The sequence below is a fragment of the Armigeres subalbatus genome, chromosome 1 (genome assembly GCF_024139115.2).
Source record: "Armigeres subalbatus isolate Guangzhou_Male chromosome 1, GZ_Asu_2, whole genome shotgun sequence".
NCBI classification, from domain to species: Eukaryota; Metazoa; Arthropoda; class Insecta; order Diptera; family Culicidae; genus Armigeres; species Armigeres subalbatus.
In genome coordinates, this window is record NC_085139.1 from 204,615,982 (window position 1) to 204,640,036 (window position 24,055).

At 48.8% G+C, this 24,055-nt stretch overlaps 1 protein-coding gene across 5 annotated transcripts in view; it reads right to left on the bottom strand.

The window, feature by feature from the left end:
* Nucleotides 1–24,055, bottom strand: part of LOC134205695 (lachesin-like) — a 678,152-nt gene that overhangs the window by 162,269 nt on the left and 491,828 nt on the right. For all 5 annotated transcript variants that reach the window (XM_062681222.1, XM_062681220.1, XM_062681221.1 and 2 more), the window contains one exon: nucleotides 13,827–14,012. In XM_062681222.1, the coding sequence (XP_062537206.1) occupies nucleotides 13,827–14,012 (186 nt within the window). The remainder of the gene's footprint in view (nucleotides 1–13,826; nucleotides 14,013–24,055) is intronic.

Here is a 24,055-nt window from a genome sequence, read left to right on the forward strand (position 1 = left end):
TCAGGTCGGTCCAGTCCAGTCAGATCCAGTCAGGTCAGTCCAGTCCAGTCCAGGTCAGTCCAGATCCAGTCCAGGTCAGTCCAGGTCAGTCCAGGTCAGTCAGGTCAGTCCAGGTCAGTCCAGGTCAGTCCAGGTCAGTCCAGATCGGTCCAAGGTCGGTCCAGGTCCAGTCCAGGTCAGTCAGATTCCGGTCCAAGATCCAGTCCAGGTCAGTCAGGTCAGTCCAGGTCCAGTCCAGATCCGGTCAGGTCGGTCCAGGTCAGTCCAGGTCAGTCCAGTCAGGTCAGTCCAGATCCAGTCCAGGTCAGTCCAGATCCAGTCCAGGTCAGTCCAGAGTCAGTCCAGGTCAGTCAAGTCGGTCCAGATCAGTCAGTCAGTCCAGGTCGGTCCAGGTCAGTCCAGATCCAGTCCAGATCAGTCGGTCAGTCCAGGTCAGTCCAGGTCAGTCCAGGTCAGTCCAGGTCGGTCCAGGTCCAGTCCAGGTCCAGTCAGGTCAGTCCAGGTCAGTCAGTCCAGTCAGGTCAGTCCAGGTCGGTCCAGGTCAGTCAGGTCAGTCCAGTCAGTCCAGGTCAGTCCAGGTCAGTCCAGGTCGGTCAGGTCAGTCAGTCCAGTCAGGTCAGTCAGGTCAGTCCAGGTCAGTCCAGGTCAGTCAGATCCAGTCAGGTCAGTCCAGATCAGTCCAGATCCAGTCCAGGTCAGTCAGGTCAGTCCAGGTCAGTCAGTCCAGGTCAGTCCAGATCCAGTCCAGGTCAGTCCAGATCAGTCCAGAGTCAGTCCAGATCCAGTCAGGTCAGTCAGATCCAGTCCAGAGTCAGATCCAAGTCCAGTCCAGGTCAGTCCAGGTCAGTCAGATCCAGTCCAGATCCAGTCCAGGTCAGTCCAGGTCAGTCCAGATCCAGTCCAGGTCAGTCCAGGTCAGTCCAGGTCCAGTCAGGTCAGTCAATCCAGGTCAGTCAGGTCCAGAGTCCAGTCCAGGTCAGTCAGTCAGTCCAGTCAGGTCAGTCCAGGTCAGTCCAGATCCAGTCCAGGTCAGTCCAGGTCAGTCCAGGTCGGTCAGTCAGTCAGATCAGTCCAGAGTCCAGGTTGGTCAGTCCAGGTCGGTCCAAGTCGGTCCAGGTCAGTCAGATCAGGTCAGTCCAGGTCGGTCCAGGTCAGTCAGGTCGGTCAGGTCAGTCCAGGTCAGTCCAGGTCAGTCCAGGTCAGTCCAGGTCCGGTCAGGTCAGTCGGTCAGGTCGGTCCAGATTCGGTCAGGTCGGTCGGTCCAGATCCAGTCAGTCCAGTCGGTCCAGTCAGTCAGTCAGATCAGGTCGGTCAGTCGGTCAGGTCCAGTCCAGATCCAGTCCAGGTCAGTCCAGGTCGGTCCAGGTCAGTCCAGGTCAGTCCAGGTCAGTCCAGGTCAGTCAGGTCCAGTCCAGGTCAGTCCAGGTCAGTCCAGGTCGGTCCAGGTCCAGTCCAGGTCAGTCCAGGTCCAGTCCAGGTCAGTCCAGGTCAGTCCAGGTCCAGTCCAGGTCGGTCAGGTCAGTCCAGATCCAGTCAGGTCCAGTCCAAGGATCCAGTCAGGTCAGTCAGAGTCCAGTCCAGATCCAGTCCAGGTCAGTCCAGATCGGTCCAGTCAGGTCAGTCCAGGTCAGTCTAGTCAGTCCAGGTCCAGTCAGTCCAGGTCAGTCCAGGTCCAGTCCAGGTCAGTCCAGATCCAGTCCAGGTCAGTCAGTCAGTCCAGTCCAGGTCAGTCCAGGTCAGTCCAGGTCCAGTCCAGGTCAGTCCAGGTCCGGTCAGATCCCAGTCCAGGTCAGTCAGGTCAGTCCGGTCAGATCCAGTCCAGATCCAGTCCAGGTCAGTCCAGGTCCAGTCAGGTCAGTCCAGATCCAGTCCAGGTCCAGTCCAGGTCCAGTCCAAGTCCAGTCCAGATCCAGTCCAGGTCGGTCCAGTCAGTCCAGGTCGGTCAGTCGGTCCAGATCCAGTCCAGGTCGGTCCAGATCCAGTCCAGGTCCAGTCAGGTCAGTCAGGTCAGTCCAGAGTCAGTCCAAGTCAGTCCAGATCCAGTCCAGATCGGTCCAGGTCAGTCAGATCAGTCCAGGTCAGTCCAGGTCCAGTCCAGGTCCAGTCCAGGTCAGTCCAGGTCAGTCCAGGTCAGTCCAGGTCAGTCAGGTCAGTCCAGATCCAGTCAGATCAGTCCAGATCAGTCCAGGTCCAGTCCAGTCAGTCCAGATCCAGTCAGTCCAGTCCAGGTCCAGTCCAGATCGGTCAGGTCAGTCCAGGTCCAGTCCAGAGTCAGTCAGATCAGGTCCAGATCAGTCCAGGTCAGTCCAGTCAGTCCAGGTCAGTCCAGGTCAGTCCAGTCAGTCGGTCAGTCCAGGTCAGTCCAGGTCAGTCCAGATCCAGTCCAGATCCAGTCAGGTCAGTCAGATCCAGTCAGGTCAGTCCAGGTCAGTCCAGGTCAGTCCAGATCCAGTCCAGGTCAGTCCAGATCAGGTCAGATCCAGTCAGGTCAGTCCAGATCCAGTCCAGTCCAGTCCAGATCAGTCAGGTCAGTCCAGATCCAGTCCAGTCCAGGTCAGTCCAGATCCGGTCCAGATCCAGTCCAGGTCAGTCCAGGTCAGTCCAGGTCAGGTCAGTCAGATCCAGTCCAGATCCAGTCCAGGTCAGTCAGTCAGTCCAGTCAGGTCCAGTCAGATCCAGTCCAGATCCCGGTCAGGTCGGTCCAGTCAGGTCAGTCAGGTCAGTCCAGGTCAGTCCAGGTCGGTCCAGATCCGGTCAGGTCGGTCCAGGTCCAGTCCAGGTCCAGTCCAGGTCAGTCCAGTCGATCCAGGTCAGTCCAGGTCAGTCCAGGTCGGTCAGATCCAGTCCAGATCCAGTCCAGGTCAGTCAGGTCCAGTCCAGGTCAGTCCAAGATCCAGTCCAGGTCAGTCCAGATCCAGTCCAGGTCAGTCCAGGTCAGTCCAGGTCCAGTCAGGTCAGTCCAGTCCAGGTCAGTCCAGGTCAGTCCAGGTCAGTCCAGGTCAGTCCAGTCCAGTCAGTCAGGTCGGTCAAGTCCAGTCCAGATCCAGTCAGGTCAGTCCAGGTCAGTCAGGTCAGTCCAGATCCAGTCCAGACGATCCCGGTCAGGTCAGGTCAGTCCAGGTCCAGTCCAGGTCAGTCCAGGTCAGTCCAGGTCCAGTCAGATCAGTCAGGTCAGTCCAGGTCAGTCCAGGTCAGTCAGGTCAGTCCAGATCCAGTCAGGTCAGTCAGTCCAGGTCAGTCCAGATCCAGTCCAGATCCAGTCCAGTCCAGGTCAGTCAGGTCCAGAGTCAGGTCGGTCCAGGTCCAGTCAGATCAGTCCAGGTCCAGTCCAAGATCAGTCAGGTCCAAGTCCAGATCCAGTCAGTCAGGTCGGTCAGTCAGTCCAGGTCAGTCCAGGTCAGTCCAGGTCCAGTCCAGATCCAGTCCAGGTCAGTCCAGATCCAGTCCAGGTCAGTCAGGTCAGTCCAGGTCAGTCCAGATCCAGTCCAGGTCCAGTCCAGGTCAGTCCAGGTCAGTCGATCAGTCCAGATCCAGTCCAGATCGGTCAAGTCCAGTCAGGTCGGTCAGAGTCAGTCCAGATCCGGTCCAGGTCAGTCCAGGTCAGTCCAGATCCAGTCCAGGTCCAGTCCAGGTCAGTCCAAGTCAGTCCAGGTCCAGTCCAGGTCAGGTCAGAGTCCAGGTCAGTCAGGTCAGTCCAGGTCCAGTCCAGGTCAGTCCAGGTCAGTCCAGGTCGGTCCAGGTCCAGTCCAGGTCAGTCCAGATCAGTCCAGATCCAGTCCAAGTCAGTCCCAGGTCCAGTCAGGTCGGTCCAGATCCAGTCAGGTCGGTCCAGGTCGGTCAGATCCAGTCCAGGTCAGTCCAGTCAGTCAGATCGGTCAGGATCGGTCCAGATCCAGTCCAGGTCAGTCCAGGTCAGTCAGGTCAGTCCAGGTCCAGTCCAGAGTCAGTCAGATCCAGTCAGATCGGTCAGATCCAGTCCAGGTCAGTCAGGTCAGTCCAGGTCAGTCAGATCCAGTCCAAGAGTCAGTCCAGATCCAGTCCAGGTCCAGTCCAGGTCAGTCCAGGTCAGTCAGTCAGGTCCAGTCCAGGTCAGTCCAGATCGGTCCAGTCGAGTCAGTCCAGATCCAGTCCAGATCCAGTCCAGATCAGTCCAGGTCGGTCAGATCCAGTCCAGGTCAGTCCAGGTCCAGTCCAGATCCAGTCCAGGTCAGTCCAGGTCAGTCCAGATCCAGTCCAGGTCAGTCCAGATCAGGTCCAGGTCCAGTCAAGATCCAGTCAGTCCAGATCAGTCAGGTCAGTCCAGGTCAGTCAGGTCAGTCAGGTCCAGTCCAGATCCAGTCCAGGTCAGATCCAGATCGGTCAGATCCAGTCCAGTCAGTCCAGTCGGTCCAGATCAGTCCAGGTCAGTCAGTCAGGCCAGTCCAGTCCAGTCAGTCAGTCCAGTCCAGGTCGGTCCAGGTCCAGTCGGATCAGGTCAGGTCAGAGTCCAGATCCAGTCCAGTCCAGTCCAGGTCAGTCCAGATCCAGTCCAGGTCAGTCCAGGTCAGTCCAGGTCAGTCCAGGTCGGTCCAGGTCAGTCCAGGTCAGTCCAGATCGGTCAGGTCCAGTCAGATCAGTCCAAGTCCGGTCAGTCAGGTCAGTCCAGGTCCAGTCCAGATCCAGTCCAGGTCAGTCGGTCAAGATCCAGGTCAGTCCAGATCCAGTCCAGGTCAGTCCAGGTCCAGTCCAGGTCAGTCCAGATCGGTCAGTCCAGGTCAGTCCAGGTCAGTCAGGTCAGATCCAGTCCAGATCCAGTCAGGTCCGGTCCAGGTCGGTCAGGTCAGTCCCAGGTCAGTCCAGATCCAGTCCAGGTCAGTCCGGTCGGTCAGTCCAGGTCAGTCCGGTCGGTCCAGATCCAGTCCAGATCAGGTCAGTCCAGATCCAGTCCAGGTCAGTCCAGGTCAGTCAGATCCAGTCCAGGTCAGTCCAGATCCAGTCAGGTCGGTCCAGATCAGTCCAGATCCGGTCAGGTCAGTCCAGGTCAGTCCAGGTCAGTCCAGGTCAGTCAGATCCAGTCAGATCCAGTCCAGGTCAGTCCAGGTCAGTCCGGTCCAAGTCCAGGTCAGTCAGGTCAGTCCAGTCCAGTCCAGGTCAGTCCAGATCCAGTCCAGGTCCAGTCAGGTCAGTCCAGGTCCAGTCCAGTCAGTCAGGTCAGTCCAGATCCAGTCCAGGTCCAGTCCAGGTCAGTCCAGGTCAGTCCAGATCCAGTCAGATCAGTCAGGTCAGTCCAGGTCAGTCCAGGTCCAGTCCAGATCCAGTCAGATCCAGTCCAGATCCAGTCCAGGTCAGTCAGGTCAGTCCAGATCCAGTCCAGTCCAGGTCAGTCCAGGTCAGTCAGGTCAGGTCCAGATCGTCAGGTCAGTCAGTCCAGTCCAGTCCAGGTCAGTCCAGATCCAGTCCAGGTCAGTCCAGTCCAGTCAGGTCAGTCCAGATCCAGTCCAAGATCAGTCCAGATCCAGTCCAGGTCAGTCCAGGTCAGTCCAGGTCAGTCCAGGTCAGTCAGTCCAGTCCAGGTCCGGTCCAGATCCAGTCCAGGTCAGTCCAGGTCAGTCCAGGTCAGTCCAGATCCAGTCCAGGTCGGTCCAGTCCAGTCCAGATCCAGTCCAGGTCAGTCCAGGTCAGTCAGATCCAGGTCAGTCCAGGTCCAGTCCAGGTCAGTCCAGGTCAGTCAGGTCAGTCCAGGTCAGTCCAGATCCAGTCCAGGTCAGTCAGGTCCAGTCCAGTCGGTCCAGATCCAGTCCAGATCCAGTCAGGTCAGTCCAGATCCAGTCCAGGTCCAGTCCAGGTCAGTCCAGATCAGGTCAGTCCAGGTCAGTCCAGGTCCAGTCCAGATCCAGGTCGGTCAGATCCAGTCCAGGTCAGTCCAGGTCAGTCCAGGTCAGTCCAGTCCAGTCCAGTCCAGATCCAGTCCAGGTCCAGTCCAGGTCGGTCAGATCCAGTCAGGTCAGTCCAGGTCCAGTCCAGGTCAGTCCAGATCCAGTCCAGGTCCAGTCCAGGTCCAGTCCAGGTCAGTCCAGATCCAGTCCAGGTCCAGTCCAGGTCCAGTCAGATCCAGTCCAGATCGGTCAGGTCCAGTCCAGGTCAGTCCAGTCAGTCCAGGTCAGTCCAGGTCAGTCAGATCCAGATCAGGTCCAGTCAGGTCAGGTCCAGTCCAGGTCAGTCAGGTCAGTCCAGGTCAGTCCAGGTCCAGTCCAGGTCAGTCCAGGTCCAGTCCAGGTCGGTCCAGATCCAGTCCAGGTCAGTCCAGGTCCAGTCCAGGTCCAGTCCAGGTCGGTCAGGTCAGTCCAGATCCAGTCCAGATCCAGTCCAGATCAGTCCAGATCCAGTCCAGGTCCAGTCCAGATCCAGTCCAGGTCAGTCCAGATCCAGTCCAGATCCAGTCCAGGTCAGTCCAGGTCAGGTCAGGTCCAGTCCAGGTCAGTCCAGGTCCAGTCCAGGTCAGTCCAGTCAGTCCAGGTCAGTCCAGGTCAGTCCAGATCCAGTCCAGATCCAGTCCAGGTCAGTCCAGATCCAGTCCAGATCCAGTCCAGGTCCAGTCCAGGTCAGTCCAGGTCCAGTCCAGGTCAGTCCAGATCCAGTCCAGGTCAGTCAGTCCAGTCCAGATCCAGTCAGGTCGGTCCAGGTCAGTCCAGGTCAGTCCAGGTCAGTCCAGGTCAGTCAGATCGGTCCAGATCCAGTCCAGGTCAGTCAGATCAGGTCAGTCCAGGTCAGTCGGTCAGGTCAGTCCAGATCCAGTCCAGGTCAGTCCAGGTCAGTCCAGTCCAGTCAGTCCAGTCCAGGTCCAGTCCAGGTCAGTCCAGATCCAGTCAAGGTCAGTCCAGGTCAGTCCAGATCCAGTCCAGGTCCAGGTCCAGGTCCAGTCAGATCCAGTCAGTCCAGATCAGTCCAGGTCAGTCCAGATCCAGTCCAGGTCAGTCCAGATCCAGTCCAGGTCAGTCCAGGTCCGGTCCAGATCCAGTCCAGGTCAGTCCAGATCCAGTCCAGTCCAGTCAGGTCAGTCCAGGTCAGTCCAGGTCCAGTCCAGTCAGTCAGTCCAGGTCCAGTCCAGGTCAGTCCAGGTCAGTCCAGGTCAGTCAGGTCCAGTCCAGATCCAGTCCAGGTCAGTCCAGATCGGTCAGGTCAGGTCCAGTCCAGATCGGTCAGTCAGATCCAGTCCAGGTCAGTCCAGATCAGTCCAGATCCAGTCCAGGTCGGTCAGGTCCAGTCCAGGTCCAGTCCAGGTCAGTCCAGGTCCAGTCAAGTCCAGTCCAGATCCAGTCCAGATCCAGTCCAGGTCCAGTCCAGATCAGTCAGTCCAGGTCCAGTCCAGATCAGTCGGTCAGATCCAGTCCAGGTCAAGTCCAGGTCAGTCAGATCCAGTCAGATCCAGTCCAGATCCAGTCCAGGTCAGTCCAGGTCAGTCCAGGTCAGTCCAGGTCGGTCCAGATCCAGTCCAAGGTCAGTCCAGTCAGTCCAGATCCGGTCCAGGTCAGTCAGGTCAGTCCAGGTCAGTCAGTCCAGTCCAGGTCCAGTCGGTCCCAGGTCGGTCCAAGGTCCAGTCCAGGTCAGTCCAGGTCAGTCAGGTCAGTCCAGATCGGTCCAGGTCAGTCAGATCAGTCCAGGTCAGTCAGGTCAGTCCAGATCCAGTCCAGGTCCAGTCCAGATCCAGTCCAGATCCAGTCAGGTCAGTCAGGTCAGTCCAGGTCAGTCAGGTCAGTCAGATCCGGTCAGATCAGTCCAGATCCAGTCAGATCCCAGTCCAGGTCAGTCCAGGTCAGTCCAGGTCAGTCAGATCCAGTCCAGAGCCCAGTCCAGATCCAGGTCAGTCCAGATCCAGTCCAGGTCGGTCAAGTCAGTCCAGGTCAGTCCAGATCCAGTCAGGTCAGTCAGGGTTCCAGTCCAGGTCAGTCCAGGTCGGTCAGGTCGGTCAGGTCAGTCAAGGTCAAAATTCCAGATCCAGGTCCAAGGTCCAGTCAGGTCGGTCCAGGTCAGTCGGTCCAGTCGAGTCAGGTCCAGTCGGTCCAGGTCGGTCAGATCCGGTCAGTCCAGTCAGGTCAGTCCAGGTCAGGTCCAGGTCGGTCAGGTTCAGGTCAGTCAGGTCAGTCCAGTCGGTCCAGGTCAGTCAGAGTCCAGTCCAGTCGAGTCCAGGTCGAGTCCAGATCCAGTCCAGGTCAGTCCAGGTCAGTCCAGGTCAGTCAGGTCAGTCCAGGTCCAGTCCAGGTCCAGTCCAGGTCAGTCCAGGTCCAGTCCAGATCCAGTCCAGGTCGGTCCAGGTCAGTCCAGGTCCGAGTCCGTCCAGTCCAGATCCAGTCCAGTCCAGTCCAGGTCCAGTCCAGGTCAGTCCAGTCAGTCCAGGTCAGTCCAGGTCAGTCCAGATCCAGTCCAGGTCAGTCCAGATCCAGTCCAGATCAGTCCAGATCCAGTCCAGATCCAGTCCAGATCCAGTCCAGGTCAGTCCAGGTCAGTCCAGGTCCAGTCAGATCCAGTCCAGGTCAGTCCAGGTCCAGTCCAGGTCCAGTCCAGAGTCCAGTCCAGGTCAGTCCAGGTCAGTCCAGTCAGTCAGATCCAGTCCAGATCCAGTCCAGGTCAGTCAGGTCAGTCCAGGTCAGTCCAGATCCAGTCCAGATCCAGTCCAGATCCAGTCCAGATCCAGTCCAGGTCCAGTCCAGGTCAGTCAGATCCAGTCCAGTCAGTCCAGATCCAGTCAGGTCAGTCCAGATCAGTCAGATCCAGTCCAGGTCGGTCAGTCAGTCAGGTCAGTCAGTCGGTCAGATCCAGTCAGGTCGGTCAGGTCGGATCCAGATCCAGTCCAGATCCAGTCCAGATCCAGTCCAGATCGGTCAGTCAGTCAGGTCGGTCAAGATCCAGTCAGGTCGATCCAGTCAGATCGGTCAGGTCAGTCCAGATCCAGTCCAGGTCCAGTCAGATCCAGTCCAGGTCCAGTCCAGATCCAGTCAGGTCAGTCAGATCCAGTCCAGGTCAGTCCAGGTCCAGTCCAGGTCAGTCCAGGTCCAGTCCAGATCCAGTCCAGATCCAGTCCAGGTCAGTCCAGATCCAGTCAGATCAGTCCAGGTCAGTCCAGATCAGTCCAAGTCAGTCCAGTCAGTCGGTCAGATCAGTCCAGGTCGGTCCAGGTCCAGTCCAGGTCCAGGTCCAGATCCAGTCCAGGTCAGTCCAGAGTCGGTCCAGGTCAGTCCAGGTCAGTCCAAGTCAGTCCAGGTCAGTCCAGGTCAGTCCAGATCCAGTCCAGGTCAGTCCAGATCCAGTCCAGATCCAGTCAGGTCAGTCCAGGTCAGTCCAGATCCAGTCCAGGTCCAGTCCAGATCCAGTCCAGATCCAGTCCAGGTCAGGTCAGGTCCAGGTCGGTCCAGGTCAGTCAGGTCAGTCCAGATCCAGTCAGATCCAGTCCAGGTCGGTCCAGGTCAGTCAGGTCAGTCCAGGTCCAGTCAGATCGGTCCAGATCCAGTCCAGATCCAGTCCAGATCGGTCAGGTCAGATCCAGTCAGGTCAGTCCAGGTCAGTCCAGGTCCAGTCCAGGTCAGTCCAGGTCAGTCCAGGTCAGTCCAGATCCAGTCCAGGTCCAGTCCAGGTCAGTCCAGATCCAGTCAGGTCCAGTCAGATCCAGTCAGATCCAGTCAGGTCAGTCAGATCCGATCCAGATCCAGTCCAGGTCAGTCCAGATCAGTCAGGTCAGTCCAGGTCCAGTCCAGGTCAGTCCAGGTCCAGTCCAGGTCAGTCCAGGTCAGTCCAGATCCAGTCCAGTCCAGGTCCAGTCCAGAGTCAGTCCAGATCCAGTCCCAGATCAGTCCAGATCGGTCCAGGTCAGGTCAGATCCAGGTCAGTCAGGTCAGTCCCAGTCAGTCCAGATCCAGTCCAGGTCAGTCGGTCAGTCCAGTCCAGATCCAGGTCAGATCTGGTCAGGTCAGTCCAGGTCAGTCCAGGTCAGTCAGTCAGTCCAGTCCAGGTCAGGTCGGTCAGTCAGATCCAGTCCAGGTCAGTCCAGGTCAGTCCAGTCGGTCAGTCCAGGTCAGTCCAGAGTCAGTCCGTCGGTCAGGTCCAGTCAGATCCAGTCCAGGTCAGTCCAGGTCGGTCCAGTCAGTCAGTCAGTCAGTCGGTCCAGATCCAGTCCAGATCCAGTCGGTCAGATCCAGTCCAGGTCCAGTCAGGTCAGTCCCAGGTCAGTCCAGGTCAGTCCAGGTCAGTCCAGATCCAGTCCAGATCCAGTCCAGGTCGATCCAGGTCCAGTCCAGATCCAGGTCAGTCCAGGTCAGTCCAGATCCCAGTCCAGGTCAGTCCAGGTCAGTCAGATCAGGTCGGTCCAGTCCAGTCCAGGTCAGTCAGTCAGTCCAGATCCAGTCCAGGTCAGTCAGGTCAGTCCAGGTCCAGTCCAGAGTCAGTCAGTCGGTCCAGGTCAGTCAAGATCCAGTCGATCCAGTCCAGGTCGGTCCAGAGTCAGTCCAGGTCGGTCCAGTCCAGTCCGGAATTCCAGAGTCGGTCCAGGTCCAGTCCAGGTCAGTCCAGGTCAGTCCAGGTCAGTCAGTCAGTCAGTCAGTCAGGTCAGTCCAGATCCAGTCCAGGTCCAAAGTCCCAGGTCAGTCCAGTCCAGGTCAGTCCAGGTCGGTCAGTCCAGTCAGTCCGGTCAGATCCAGTCAGGTCGGTCCAGGTCAGTCCAGGTCCAGTCCAGATCGGTCCAGGTCAGTCCAAGTCCAGTCCAGATCGGTCCAGGTCAGTCAGATCCAGTCCAGATCAGTCCAGGTCAGTCAGTCAGGTCAGTCCGGTCAGGTCGGTCAGGTCCAGTCCAGGTCGGTCAGGTCAGTCCAGGTCCAGTCCAGGTCAGTCCAGATCGGTGGAGTCAGATCCAGGTCAGTCCCAGTCAGTCAGGTCAAGTCAGTCCAGAGTCAGTCCAGATCGGTCCAGGTCAGTCAGTCCAGTCCAGTCCAGGTCAGTCCAGGTCAGTCCAGGTCAGTCCAGGTCAGTCCAGGTCAGTCCAGGTCAGTCAGATCAGTCCAGTCCAGTCCAGATCCAGTCCAGGTCAGTCCAGATCCAGTCAGATCCAGTCAAGATCAGTCCAGATCCAGTCCAGATCAGTCAGGTCAGTCCAGGTCAGTCCAGGTCAGTCCAGATCCAGTCAGATCCAGTCGGGTCAGGTCGGTCCAGTCGGTCCAGGTCCAGTCCAAGATCGGTCCAGATCAGTCCAGATCCAGTCCCAGGTCAGTCCAGGTCAGTCAGGAGTCCAGTCCAGATCCAGTCCAATTCAGTCCAGATCAGTCCGTTGATCGGTCCAGGTCAGTCAGGTCAGTCCAGGTCCAGTCCAGGTCAGTCAGGTCCAGTCCAGGTCCAGTCCAGGTCCAGTCCAGAGTCAGTCCAGGTCAGTCCAGGTCAGTCAGGTCAGTCCAGATCCAGTCCAGGTCAGTCCAGGTCAGTCCAGATCCAGTCCAGATCCAGTCCAGGTCAGTCGGTCAGATCCAGTCCAGGTCAGTCCAGGTCAGTCCAGGTCAGTCCAGGTCAGTCCAGGTCAGTCAGGTCAGTCCAAGATCCAGTCCAGGTCAGTCAGATCCAGTCCAGATCCAGTCCCAGGTCAGTCAGTCCAGTCAGTCCAGTCCAGATCAGTCCAGATCCAGTCCAGGTCAGTCCAGGTCAGTCGGAGTCAGTCCCAGGTCAGTCAGATCCAGTCCAGGTCCAGTCCAGATGTCAGTCCAGGTCAGTCCAGATCCAGTCCAGGTCCAGTCAGGTCAGTCCAGGTCAGTCCAGATCCAGTCCAGGTCAGTCCAGATCCAGTCCAGGTCAGTCCAGGTCAGTCCAGGTCAGTCCAGGTCCAGTCCAGGTCAGTCCAGATCCAGTCCAGATCCAGTCCAGGTCAGTCCAGGTCAGTCCAGATCCAGTCCAGATCCAGTCCAGTCGATCCAGTCAGGTCAGTCCAGGTCAGTCCAGATCAGTCCAGGTCAGTCCCAGATCCAGTCCAGGTCAGTCCAGGTCAGTCCAGATCCAGTCAGATCCAGTCCAGATCGGTCCAGGTCAGTCCAGATCAGTCAGTCCAGGTCAGTCCAGGTCAGTCCAGGTCAGTCCAGGTCCAGTCAGGTCAGTCCAGATCCGGTCCAGGTCAGTCCAGGTCAGTCAGGTCAGTCAGTCAGTCCAGGTCAGTCCCAAGGTCCAGTCAGGTCCAGTCAGGTCGGTCAGATACGGTCAGTCAGGTCAGATCAGTCCAGGTCAGTCCAGGTCCAGTCCAGGTCAGTCGGTTCCAGTCCAGATCGGTCCAGGTCCAGTCCAGGTCAGTCCAGGTCAGTCCAGGTCAGTCCAAGTCAGTCCAGGTCAGTCCAGAGTCCAGTCCAGGTCCAGTCCAGGTCAGTCCAGGTCAGTCCAAGTCCAGTCCAGTCAGGTCGGTCAAGTCAGTCCAAGGTCAGTCAGTCAGATCAGTCCAGGTCAGTCCAGGTCAAGTCGGTCAAGGTCAGTCAGATCAGTCCAAGGTCCAGTCAGATCAGGTCCAGGTCCTGTCTATCCAAATCGGCCCAAAGTCCAGTCCAGAGTCAGTTCCAGGTCAGTCCAAGATCCAGTCCAGTCAGTCCAGGCTCAATCCCAGATCCAGTCAGGCCCAGTCCAGGTCATTTCTCATTAGTCACTTCTCACCACAAATTAGAAATGAGAAGTGAGAAATAAATAGTGGGAAGTAAGAAGTTAGAAATGAGAAGTGAGAAGTGAAAAGCGGGAAGCGTGAAGCATGGAGTGTGAAGTGAGAAGTTAAATGTTTCTTTTCCTTTTTCCTATTCCGTTCCTTCTCCATTCTTCCACTCTCCTTCTTTCTACTTTTTTTCCGTCTTCCTTCTTCATTTTTTTCTTTTTATTTCTCTCCTTTTCCACCCGATCTTCTTCCTCCTTTTTTTCTTCCCTACTTTTGTCATATCTTCCCACTTATTTCATAACGTCAGGCTCCCACATTCTAATTTTTATGGGTCACTCTTGCTTCTGTTTTTCCTATTACTATCTCCCCATTTTCTCTTTCTTTCACCTCACCACATGATTCTCGGTATTGACTTAAAATATCTCATTTTCCACTTCTCACTTGTTACTGCTCACATCTCCATACTCAGTACATTTCATTTCTTGGTAATCACTTCTCATCACTCCTCACTCACTGCGAACATCTCATTTCTCATTTCTAACTTCTCACTTCTCACTTCATACACTAAAAAAATATAAAATTGAACAAGGGTGAGAGAACGAATAATTTCAAAAATAAATAAATAAATAAATAAATGGCGTATAAATGGTGTATGTCAAATAGAAGCATTTCGTATCGTCTGCTCAGAACAGTAGTGAAAACCACAAAAAAGAATTATCTTAAAAATCGCTTAAACTATAATAAGAGCGCAGGCATCAATTGTGGCACTATTCTTTATTTTGTTTCCTATTATGGCAGATATGGATCACCATCAAATCAAGTGAAATGGATTTTTACAATTAGTGTATTTTGGTGGAGATTGAAGGTGTTATCGTATCCTATACCTAGATATGATTCACACATATAATTATGTTTTGTGATGATACACATATAACTAATTACTAGTATTTCCGACACAGTCCCAAAACATAGGATTGACATTTCAATGTTTCGAAGAACTTTATGTCTACTCGAAAAATAATTATATATATTACGGTCAATATATCATTTTAGAAGGATATGTCGAAACATATAGCCTGCCGCGAAAATCCGTCCTTTCCTTATCATCACAAAAAAGAAACCAAATAAATCTTCCACTTTCCCATGATATTGAATAAATGGTTGACGTTCAATATTTAGCATCGCCACTCACCTGGCTCTTCATCGGGTCGGTGTTCAGTTGGCACATGTAGCCGCCCCGGTCCTCCTCCATCACCGACTTGATGTGCAGATTCCAGGTATTGAGGTCCGCGTGCGACACCGTCACCCGAGGATTGTGGGTGATAACCTGCTCGTGGATGGCCTGTATCGCCTTGGTGTTCGCCTTCACCCAACCGACCTGTTGTTGGCAGTGGCAGCAGTCATCGTCGGGCGTGTTCGGGGTTGTATTTGCGGTTTGTTTTGTGTGTTTTCATTGTTCGGGAGGTTGGGTGGGCGGGATTGGAGAGACACCGGATGTTTCAATAACATTATGCGAATGTCAGTTCCGGAGTCGGGGAGTGGATGGGCAGGTGAACGGGATCGTTTGAATGTAGTTTTTATGGAGTCGTTTGTCAGGCAGATGAAGGGATATCCGGAATCAGAAGATTGGGATTGTTATATTTTTTGTGGGACATTCAAAAGGAAAATACAAAGCCAAAATATCGAGATACCATGAGTGGTAATGAGGTTTGTCCGTTTGTGGCAATGAATTTTACGAAGGGAGAGTTTGGGATCGTTTGAGCCGGAGGGTTGTGTAGATTTTTTTTCATAGAGTCGGTGTTTTGTATATTTGGGTTTCGTTGGGTAAGTTCAACAACCGCATATAAGCAGCAAGAAGCAGGAAGATGTTGTTTTGATAGTTGAGAGTGTAGTTCCAGTGGGTTAACGTTGATGGTGATTATGGTTTTGACGGCGTTTGATGATCCGGTAGCGTGTTGAATGGAAAGAGATGGAAACAAACTATTGATTAGCATCTAATTGTGAGAAACTAACATTAGACTGTACTTAAAGCTTTAAAATTGTATGTTTATTACAATATTCGCAGAAGGTGTTATCAAACCGGAATTACACTGAATAATATAGTTATGTACGCATCCCAACAGCCTCTATCGCGTATGCACAGACGTCAGCAAAGTACGCGCTAGCAGAAAGTCACCGTTGCATCCGGCACGTGGAGACGTCAGCTATTTGGTTACCATCCAAAGGTTAGCCACGAACCAGGAATTCCGCTGAAGCAGCAGTTTCCAGTTAGGCGGCCATAGCCAGGTAACTAGGTAGCTTCAGTCAGGGCGATGAGTTCAGTGCGGCATTCGATAGGGACAACACGTCCAAGTGTAGATAATAAAAATTTGTAAAACATCAAGTATAACGAATACGAATAAATAGTGAATGTGAATCGAACTTAGAATTATTTTTTAAAAACTTTATCACGTTCATGACAACGTAACTATATATCTTCAAAAATATTCTGGACGTATGTATATTAGACTTCTTCATGGTTTCAAAAAGTATAAAAAATTCAACCGATCAGCCCAGAATCACAATTCATATACTAAAAAAAGTCTCCTGTCAAATTTTCAGCTAATTCGGATAAAATTTCGAGGTGGTTCAAGTCGATTTAGTGTTTTTGGGTTATTCTCAATTTTGAAAAAATATAACAAGAGATATAAACGTCGAAAACTATCGCAACAACCTCTATACGGAAGCTTTGGGTGTGCTCTACAAGTCTTGTGAACATTGCGATTCGTTCCGTTCACGTTTTGTCCATGTTAAAGTGATTTTCAAGCTTTTAAGTGCATAAAAATACTGTTTCCCCAAAAGTCGTTGTTCTACAAAATTTTTGAATTTATGACAAACGATTGCTAATTTGTTATTCTATTATTCCTCTTTTTTCCCTGGAAATTTGAGTAATATAATTGTCACTGTGTGATTTATCGTTAAATTCTTAAAAATCAGAATCTGAACATTTGTCATAAATTTGCGTTAGGATTTCTTCAAACAAGTTGTTCGAACAAAACATAAATCAAATCATATGATATTTGATGCTTACAACAAACGGCTTCCAAATTTTGTTAATTTCACCATATGCCTGCATGCTTTTGACAATGAGTGCATCGTAGTAACAAATGAAATCGAAGCTTCTTTGTTTGAACAACTTGTTTAAAGAAATCTCAACGTGCAAATTTATGACAAATGTTTAGCTTCTGATTTTTAAGAATTTAACGATAAATCGCACAGTGACAATTATATTACTCAAATTTCCAGGGAAAAAAGAGGATTAATAATATAATAAATTAGCAATCGTTTGTCATAAAGTCAAGAATTTTGTAGAACAACGACTTTTGGGGGAAACACTATTATTTTGCACTTAAAAGCTTGAAAATCACTTTAACATGGACAAAACGTGAACGGAACGAATCGCAATGTTCACAAGACTTGTAGAGCACACCCAATGCTTCCTTATAGAGGTTGTTGCGATAGTTTTCGATGTTTATATCTCTTGTTAGATTTTTTTCAAAATTGGAAATAGCCCAAAAACACTAAATCGACTTGAGCCACCTCGAAATTTTATCCGAATTAGCTGAAAATTTGACAGGAGACTTATTTTATTATAAGAATTGTGATTCTAAACTAACGGGTTCCATTTTTGATACTTTTGAAAACATGAAGAGGTCCAATGTATATCAATGTCGGATAATGTAGATCGTAGATGGGTAAGAATCAGGCGCCGGTTAGCAGTACTTGCTCTTTGGAATAGATTAGTAATATTGTTATTGATGATTGTACATATGTATAAAATGCGCCGGTTGGGTAAAATGCGCCACCACCTTTTCTTTTTTTTGTTAAACCTTATATTTCGTCTAGTTATTTAGTTACTAATGTCCATATAAAATACAAAATTATCTAATCCTAATTCATTTTCTGGTGTTTCTAGAAGGTAACTGTAGAATTTTCCTAGTGTAGAAATACACTCAACCCTCTTTTTACGTCACTTATTGGGGGGACGTAAACGGAATGTGACGTAAAAAGAATTTTTGCTGAAATTTCTAGTATTTCACTTAATTTATTCATCGTGAGGATACTTTCAAATACATTCATTTACATCTTGCATTAAGTATTGTAAGATCTCTCCAAATCCAGGCATATGAGATGTTATAAGATCTCCAAATCGTCCTGAAGTTTTGAGATCAAATGATCTACCGAATCAACCAAGGCTTCCACGATGTCCCCAGCCGCGATGTTAACCCAATTTTGTCTTCTGATTCTTCAATTCTTGCATGTATGAAGTTGTAAGATCTCCAAATTGTCCTGGAGTTTGAATCAAATGGTCTACCGAACCTACTGAGGCTTGCATGATGTCACTCAGCCGCGGTATCATCCCAATCATGCCTTCCGAATATTTTCTTTCACTTTGCGTCTCAAGTACATGTATATTAGATGTTTTAAGATCTCCAATTTGTCCTGGAGTTTGAATCAAATGGTCTACAGAATCAACCAAGGCTTCCACGATGTCCAGAGCCGCGTTGTAACTTGTCTTCTGAGTATTGGTCTTTTACTATCGTCTCTAATACAGGTATATGAGAAGTTGCAAGATCTCCAAATTGTCCTGGAGTTAAAATCAAATGGTCTATCGAATCAACCAAAGCCTACATGATGTCCTAAAGCACGGCTCAACTCAATTATGTTCTCTGTGTATTTGTCTTTCACTTGCGTCTTAAAACAAGATATATGCGGTGTTGTACGTTCTCCATATTTACCTGGAGTTTGAATCAAATAGTCCAATGAATTGACCAAGACTTCAATGGTGCTCCCAGTCGCGGTATCAACCTAATTATTTCCTCCGATTATTTGTCTATCATAAATCTCAAATCCAGGCATATGCGATGTTCTAAGATCTCCAAATTGTCCTGGAGTTTGAATCAAACGGTCTACCGAATCTACTGAGGCTTGTACGTGTCCTCAGCTGCAGTATCATCCCAATCATGCCCTCTGGTATTTGTCTTTCACTTGTGTCTCAAGTCCATGTATATGAGATGTTTTAAGATCTGCAAATTGTCCTGAAGTTGGAATCAAATGGTCTACAGAATCAACCAAGGCTTCCACGATGTCCAGAGCCGCGGTATCAACCCAATTATGTCCTCCGATTATTTGTCTATCACTTAAATCTCAAATCCAGGCATATGAAATGTTTTAAGATTTCCAAATTGTTCTGGAGTTAGAATCAAATGGTCTACCAAATCTACTGAGACTTGCACGATGTCCTCAGGTGCGGTATCATCTCACTCATGCCCTTCGAGTATTTGTCTTTCACTTGAGTTCTAAGTCCATGTATATGAGATGTTTTAGGATCTGTAAATTGTCCTGGAGTTTGAATCAAATGGTCTACAGAATCAACCAAGGCTTCCACGATGTCCCCAGCCTCGGTGTCAACCCAATCTTGTCTTCTGAGTATTGGTCTTTTACTAACATCTCAAACACAGGCATATTCGATATTGTAAGATCTCCAAATTGTCCTGGAGTTTAAATCAAATGGTCTATCGAATCAACCAAAACCTTCGTGATGTCCTAAGCCGTGGTATCAACTCAATTATGTTCTCTAAGTATTTGTCTTTTACTTGCGTCTCAAAACAAGACATATGAGGTGTTGTAAGCTCTCCAAACTGTCCTGGAGTTTGAATCAAATGGTGCAATGCATCAACCAAAACTTCCATGGTGCCCCAGTCGCGAGTATCAACCCAACTATGACCTGCGATTATTTGTCTTTCACTTACGTATCAAATCCAGACATATGATATGTTTTTAAATCTCCAAATTGTTCTGAAGTTTTATTCAAATGTTCTGCCGAATAATGTTGTTTCCAGCCGCGGTGTCAACCCAATTTTATCTTCTGAGTATTAGTCTTTCACTTGATTTACAAATTTTAGCATGTAAGATGTTATAAGATCTTTAAATTGTTCTGGAGTTTGAATCAAGTGGTCTACCAAATCAACCAAGGCTTCCATGATTTCTTCACTCGCGATATCAACTCAATTATATTCTCCGAGTGTTTGTCTTTTACTCGTCCCCAAATCATGGCATATGAGGTGTTATAAGATCTCAAATTTGTCCTGGAATTTGGAAGGTTTGCAGTGCGTCTCAAATTCTGACATGTAACATGTTGTAAGATTTCTCAATTGTTCTAGAGATTGAATCAAATGGTCTACCGAGTCAATCAAGGCTTCCATTATGTCGCCAGCTACGAAGTCTAGACTTCAGAGATTTCTTTGATGACCTGGAATGGAATAATTGTTGAATGCGTATCTAATATGGATCTATGGATCACAAGGGTATGAACCATTTAAAAATAACAATCCTGTAGACCTTTAGACCTGTACTCCATGACTTTCTTAAATTACCTGAAATGGAACAATAGTTGAAGAAGTATCCAATTTAGTTCTATGGATCAAAACTGGTATGAGCAATTTTTTTAAGACATGACAGCCTTTTGTTTACACGTGTTGACCGTAAAGCTTATATTTCAGGGATGGATGATCTGCAATGGAACAATAGTTGAAGCCGTATCCACTTTGGTTCTATGGATCAAAAGGGCATGGCCCATATGAATTGACCGAATTTAGTCACAATCAAATTGCTACAACCATCCTACAAACATTTAGTTTTAGGCTGATTTTACAGAAGTCATGTAGAGCAAATAATGGTTTCATGATTGTTATAAAACTAAAAATAATCCTTGAGATGTTTGTCTGACTTGTGCTGCCCGGGTTATTTACCGCAGCTGGGGACATCATTTAGGCCTTGGTTGATTCGGCAGACCATGTAATTCCAAACTCCAGGACAATTTGTAGATCTTAAAACAACTCATATGCCTGGAATTGAGTCGCAAGTGAAAGACATGTACCCTGGAAACATAATTGAGCTGATACCACGGCATGGAACATCATGGAAGCCTTGGTTGATCCGGTAGACCATTTGATTCAAACTCCTGGACAATTTGGAGATCTTAACATCTCGCATATGTCTGGATTTTGAGACGCATAGTGAAGAGAAATACTCCGAGGACATAAGTGGGTTATTATCACGGCTGGGCACATCATGAAAGCCATTGTGGATTCGGTAGACCATTTGATTCAAACTCCAGGACAATTTGTAGATCTTAAAACAATTCATATGCCTGGAATTGGAACGCAAGTGAAAGACATGTACCCTGGAAACATAATTGAGCTGATACCACGGCATTATAGACACTATAGGTTCCATAGACGAGCACAGGAACGGTTGGGTCATTTCGATTAAGCGTGTTTTTTCCACTTTTTCACAGTGTACCACGTGAATTTGACGTCACACGCTCCGTAGCTTGGATTGCAATCGTGACGTCATGCTCGTTTGGCTACACTAACTGACAGTTCGTTTGGCTACACTCGCCTTCGCCTCAGCTCGTCTATGGAACCTATAGTGTCTATTCACGGCATGGGACATCATGGAAGCCATTGTTGATTCGGTAGATCATTTTATTCAAACTCCAGAACAATTTGGAATCTTGAAAACCTCATATGCTTTCAATGGAGGCGCAAGCGAAAGACAAATATTCGGAGCACATAAGTGGGTTAATACCACGGCTAGGGACATCATGGAAGCCATTGTGGTTTCGGTGAGACCATTTATTGATTCAAACTCCAGAACAATTTGGAGATCTTAACATCTCATATGCCTGTATTTGAGACGCAAGTGAAAGAAAAATACTCGAAGGACATAATTGTATTGATACCGCGGCTGAGGACATCATGAATGCATTGCATTGGTTGATTCGGCAGACCATTTGATTCAAACTCCAGGATGATTTGGAGATCGTACTACATCTCATGTGTGTGGATTTGAGACGCATATGAAAATACTTGAAGGACACAATTGGGTTGATATCGCAGCTGGGGACATAATGAAAGCCTTGGTTGATTCGGCAGACGATTTGATTCAAACTCCAGGACGATTTGTAGATCTTCGAACAACTCATATACCTACAGTTGAGATTCGAGTGAACGACAAATACTCGGAGGACATAATTGAGTTGATACCGCGACCGGGGACATTATGGAAGCCTCGGTTGATTCGGCACACCATTTTGATTTCAAACTTCAGGACGATTTGGAGAACTCACTGCATCTCATATGACTGGATTTGAGACACAAGTGAAGAAAATACTCGGAGTACATAATTGGGTTATTACCGCACCTCTGGACATCATGGAAACCTCGGTTGATTCGACAGACCATTCGATTCAAACTCCAGGACGATTTGGTGATCTTATCACATCTCATATGTCTGGATTTTAGACGCTAGTGAAAGAAAAAATACTTGGAGGACATGGTGGGTTGATACCGCGGTTTGGGACGTCATGATAGCCTTGGTTGATTCGGCAGACCATTTGATTTCAAACTCCAGGACAATTTGGAGATCTTCGAACAACTCATATGCCTACATTTGAGACGCATAGTGAAAGACAAATACTCGAAGGACATAATTGAGTTGATACCGCGGCTGGGGACATCATGAAAGCCTTGGTTGATTCGGCAGACCATTTTGATTCAAACTCAAGGGCAATTTGGAGATCTTACAGCATCTCATATGTCTGGATTTGAGACGCGAGCGAAAGACGACTACTTGGAGGACATAATTGGGTGGTTACCGTGGCTGGATGCATCATGGAAGACTTGGTTGATTCGGTAGACCATTTGATTCAATCTCAGGACAATTTGAAGATCTTAGAACAACTCATATGCCTACATTTGGTGAAAGACAAATACTCAGAGGACATATTTGGGATGAATCCATGGCTGAGAGTCTGGGGAATTCTTGGATGACCAGGAAAGGAACGGCTGCTTAAGGCATATTGAGTTTGGTTTAATAGATCATATGGAGCATGAACCATTTTAAAAGAGATAACAACCCATCAGTTACGCGGGTAGACCTCAAGACCTATATTCCAGGAAATTCTTGTATGATCTGGAACGGAATTTGGTTTAATATATCTAATAGGGCATAAACCATTTTTTACAATCAGGTATCAGGTATCAGAACGTCGGCTCAGGAGGCACGTTCCCCTCAATTTGTGCCATCGCCTTCACTGGCCTTTCTCATCATTTACCTGACGGAAAAGGAAGTGAAAAGGGAAAGGAAGAGGAATTGAAGTTGGAAAAGGAATGGAACCATTTATAGGAAAGCCAATCATGTAGACTCACGCATTCAGCTAGGGACTAAAGAGAGGTGTCACAACAGAGGACGTAACAATGGACGAACGACAAAGACGAAACACAGAGTGCACTATGAAAAACGCATAATGCGAATCCATATAGGTGACAATCATAAAAAGTACATTGTAAAAATCGCATAATGCGAATCCATATAGGTGGCAATTTGTTGAAAACTAAGTAAAACACATATTCATAAATCCATTCTTATTGAACCTCGTTGAGATTGAACAAGAGTAGCCCGAACCCGAACGTCAGAACGAAACACAGAGTACACTGTGAAAAACGCATAATGCGAATCCATATGAATAACATACACAAAGTACATTTGTAAAAAAAACGCATAATGCAAATCCATATAGGTGACAATTTGTTGAAAACTAAGTAAAACACATATTCGCCACTCTTATTTAAACCTCCGTTGAGATTGAACAAGAGTAACCGAAGCAGAACGTCCAAGGACGAGACACAGAGTACACTGTGAAAAACGCATAATGCGAATCCATATAGGTAGCAACATACACCAAAGCACATTTTGAAAAACGCATAATGCGAATCCATATAGGTGACAATTTGTTGAAAACTAAGTAAAATACCATATTCATAACCTTGCTCTTATGTATCAAGGACGAGACACAAGAGTACACTGTGAAAACGCATAATGCGAATCCATAAGGTAACATACACAAAGTACATTGTAAAAAAAATGCATAATGCGAATCCATATAGGTGACAATTTTATTTGAAAAAAACCTAAGTAAAAAAAACATTTTTCATAACCCACCCTTATTCAACCTCAAGTTGATTAAACAAGAGTAGCTGAAGCCAAACGTCAAAGACGAAACACAGAGTACACTGGTAGAAAAGCGCATAATGCGAATCCATATAGGTGACAAACTGCACAAAGTACATTGTAAAAAAATGCAAAATGCGAATCCATATAGGTGGAAGTTTTGTTGAAAAACTAAGTAAAACACATATTCACTAACCCCACACTCACGATGATATTTAGAACAAGAGTAGCCAAAGCCGAACCGTCAAGGGCAAGACACAGAGTACACTGTATGAAAACGCATAATGCGAATCCATATAGGTGACAATTTATTTGAAAACTAAGTAAAACACATATTTATAACCCCACTCTTATTTTAACCTCGTTGAGATTGAACAAGGTAGCCGAAGCCAAACGTCAAGGACGGGACACTGAAGTACACGCTGTAAAAAAAACGCATAATGCGAATCACGCATATAGGTAACATACACAAAGCACATTGTAAAAAACGCATTATGCGAATCCATATAGGTGACAATTTGTTGAAAACTAATTTAAAACACATATTCATAATCCTAATCTTATTTAACCTCACGATGAGGTTGAATAAGTATCCGATATCTCGGAGATAGTAAAAGTCAACTTCACCATAGCTCCGGTTAGCGCAGCGAGGCTAAAATACTGTGAAGGGGCCCTGGTGCTTAATTGGCTATTCCGTTTGTGGTTAGGTTCTTGTTAGACCCCCTAACCATTCATTCGCTAGGCACGGTAAGCATAAAGCCGCATCACACCGAAAATTGAGGGTCACCTGTATGGTGGACTTTTACCACTGGAACAGTGCAATCCAGTAATGTTATTCTTAGCCAGATAACCAGCTGCCGTACCACACGGCTATCTAGGCTGTTCGTGGAAGAGAAGTTGACATTGACTTTTACGTCAACTCTCAATGTGGCCAGAACGGCCCCCAGCTGGAACGGGAAATTTGGTTTAATATATCTGGCCAATAGAGGCATAAACCATTTTTGACAATAGATAACAGCTCTTTCGCTACCCTTGTGAGACCTTATGGCCCTGACTGGTTGCATGTGTACGTTCAGGAAATTCTTGGATGACCTGGAACAGAACAATTGTTGAAGGTAAATGATAGAATAACCTTAAGCATCCTACTTTGTTATTTTGGGTTTCTAAAAGTACCTTCTTATAGGCTTACTTTTTGGATGTCAATAATGTTTCAAAGTTCTTTTTACGTCACGTGCCGTAAAACGAAGTGACGTATAAAAAACTGCCGTAAAAAGAGGGTTGAGTGTAATAAACTTTTTCGAATTCCATTCACGTTTCTTAGTACAGGATAAATAAAATCATGTGGTTCAAAGCTGATTAAATTGT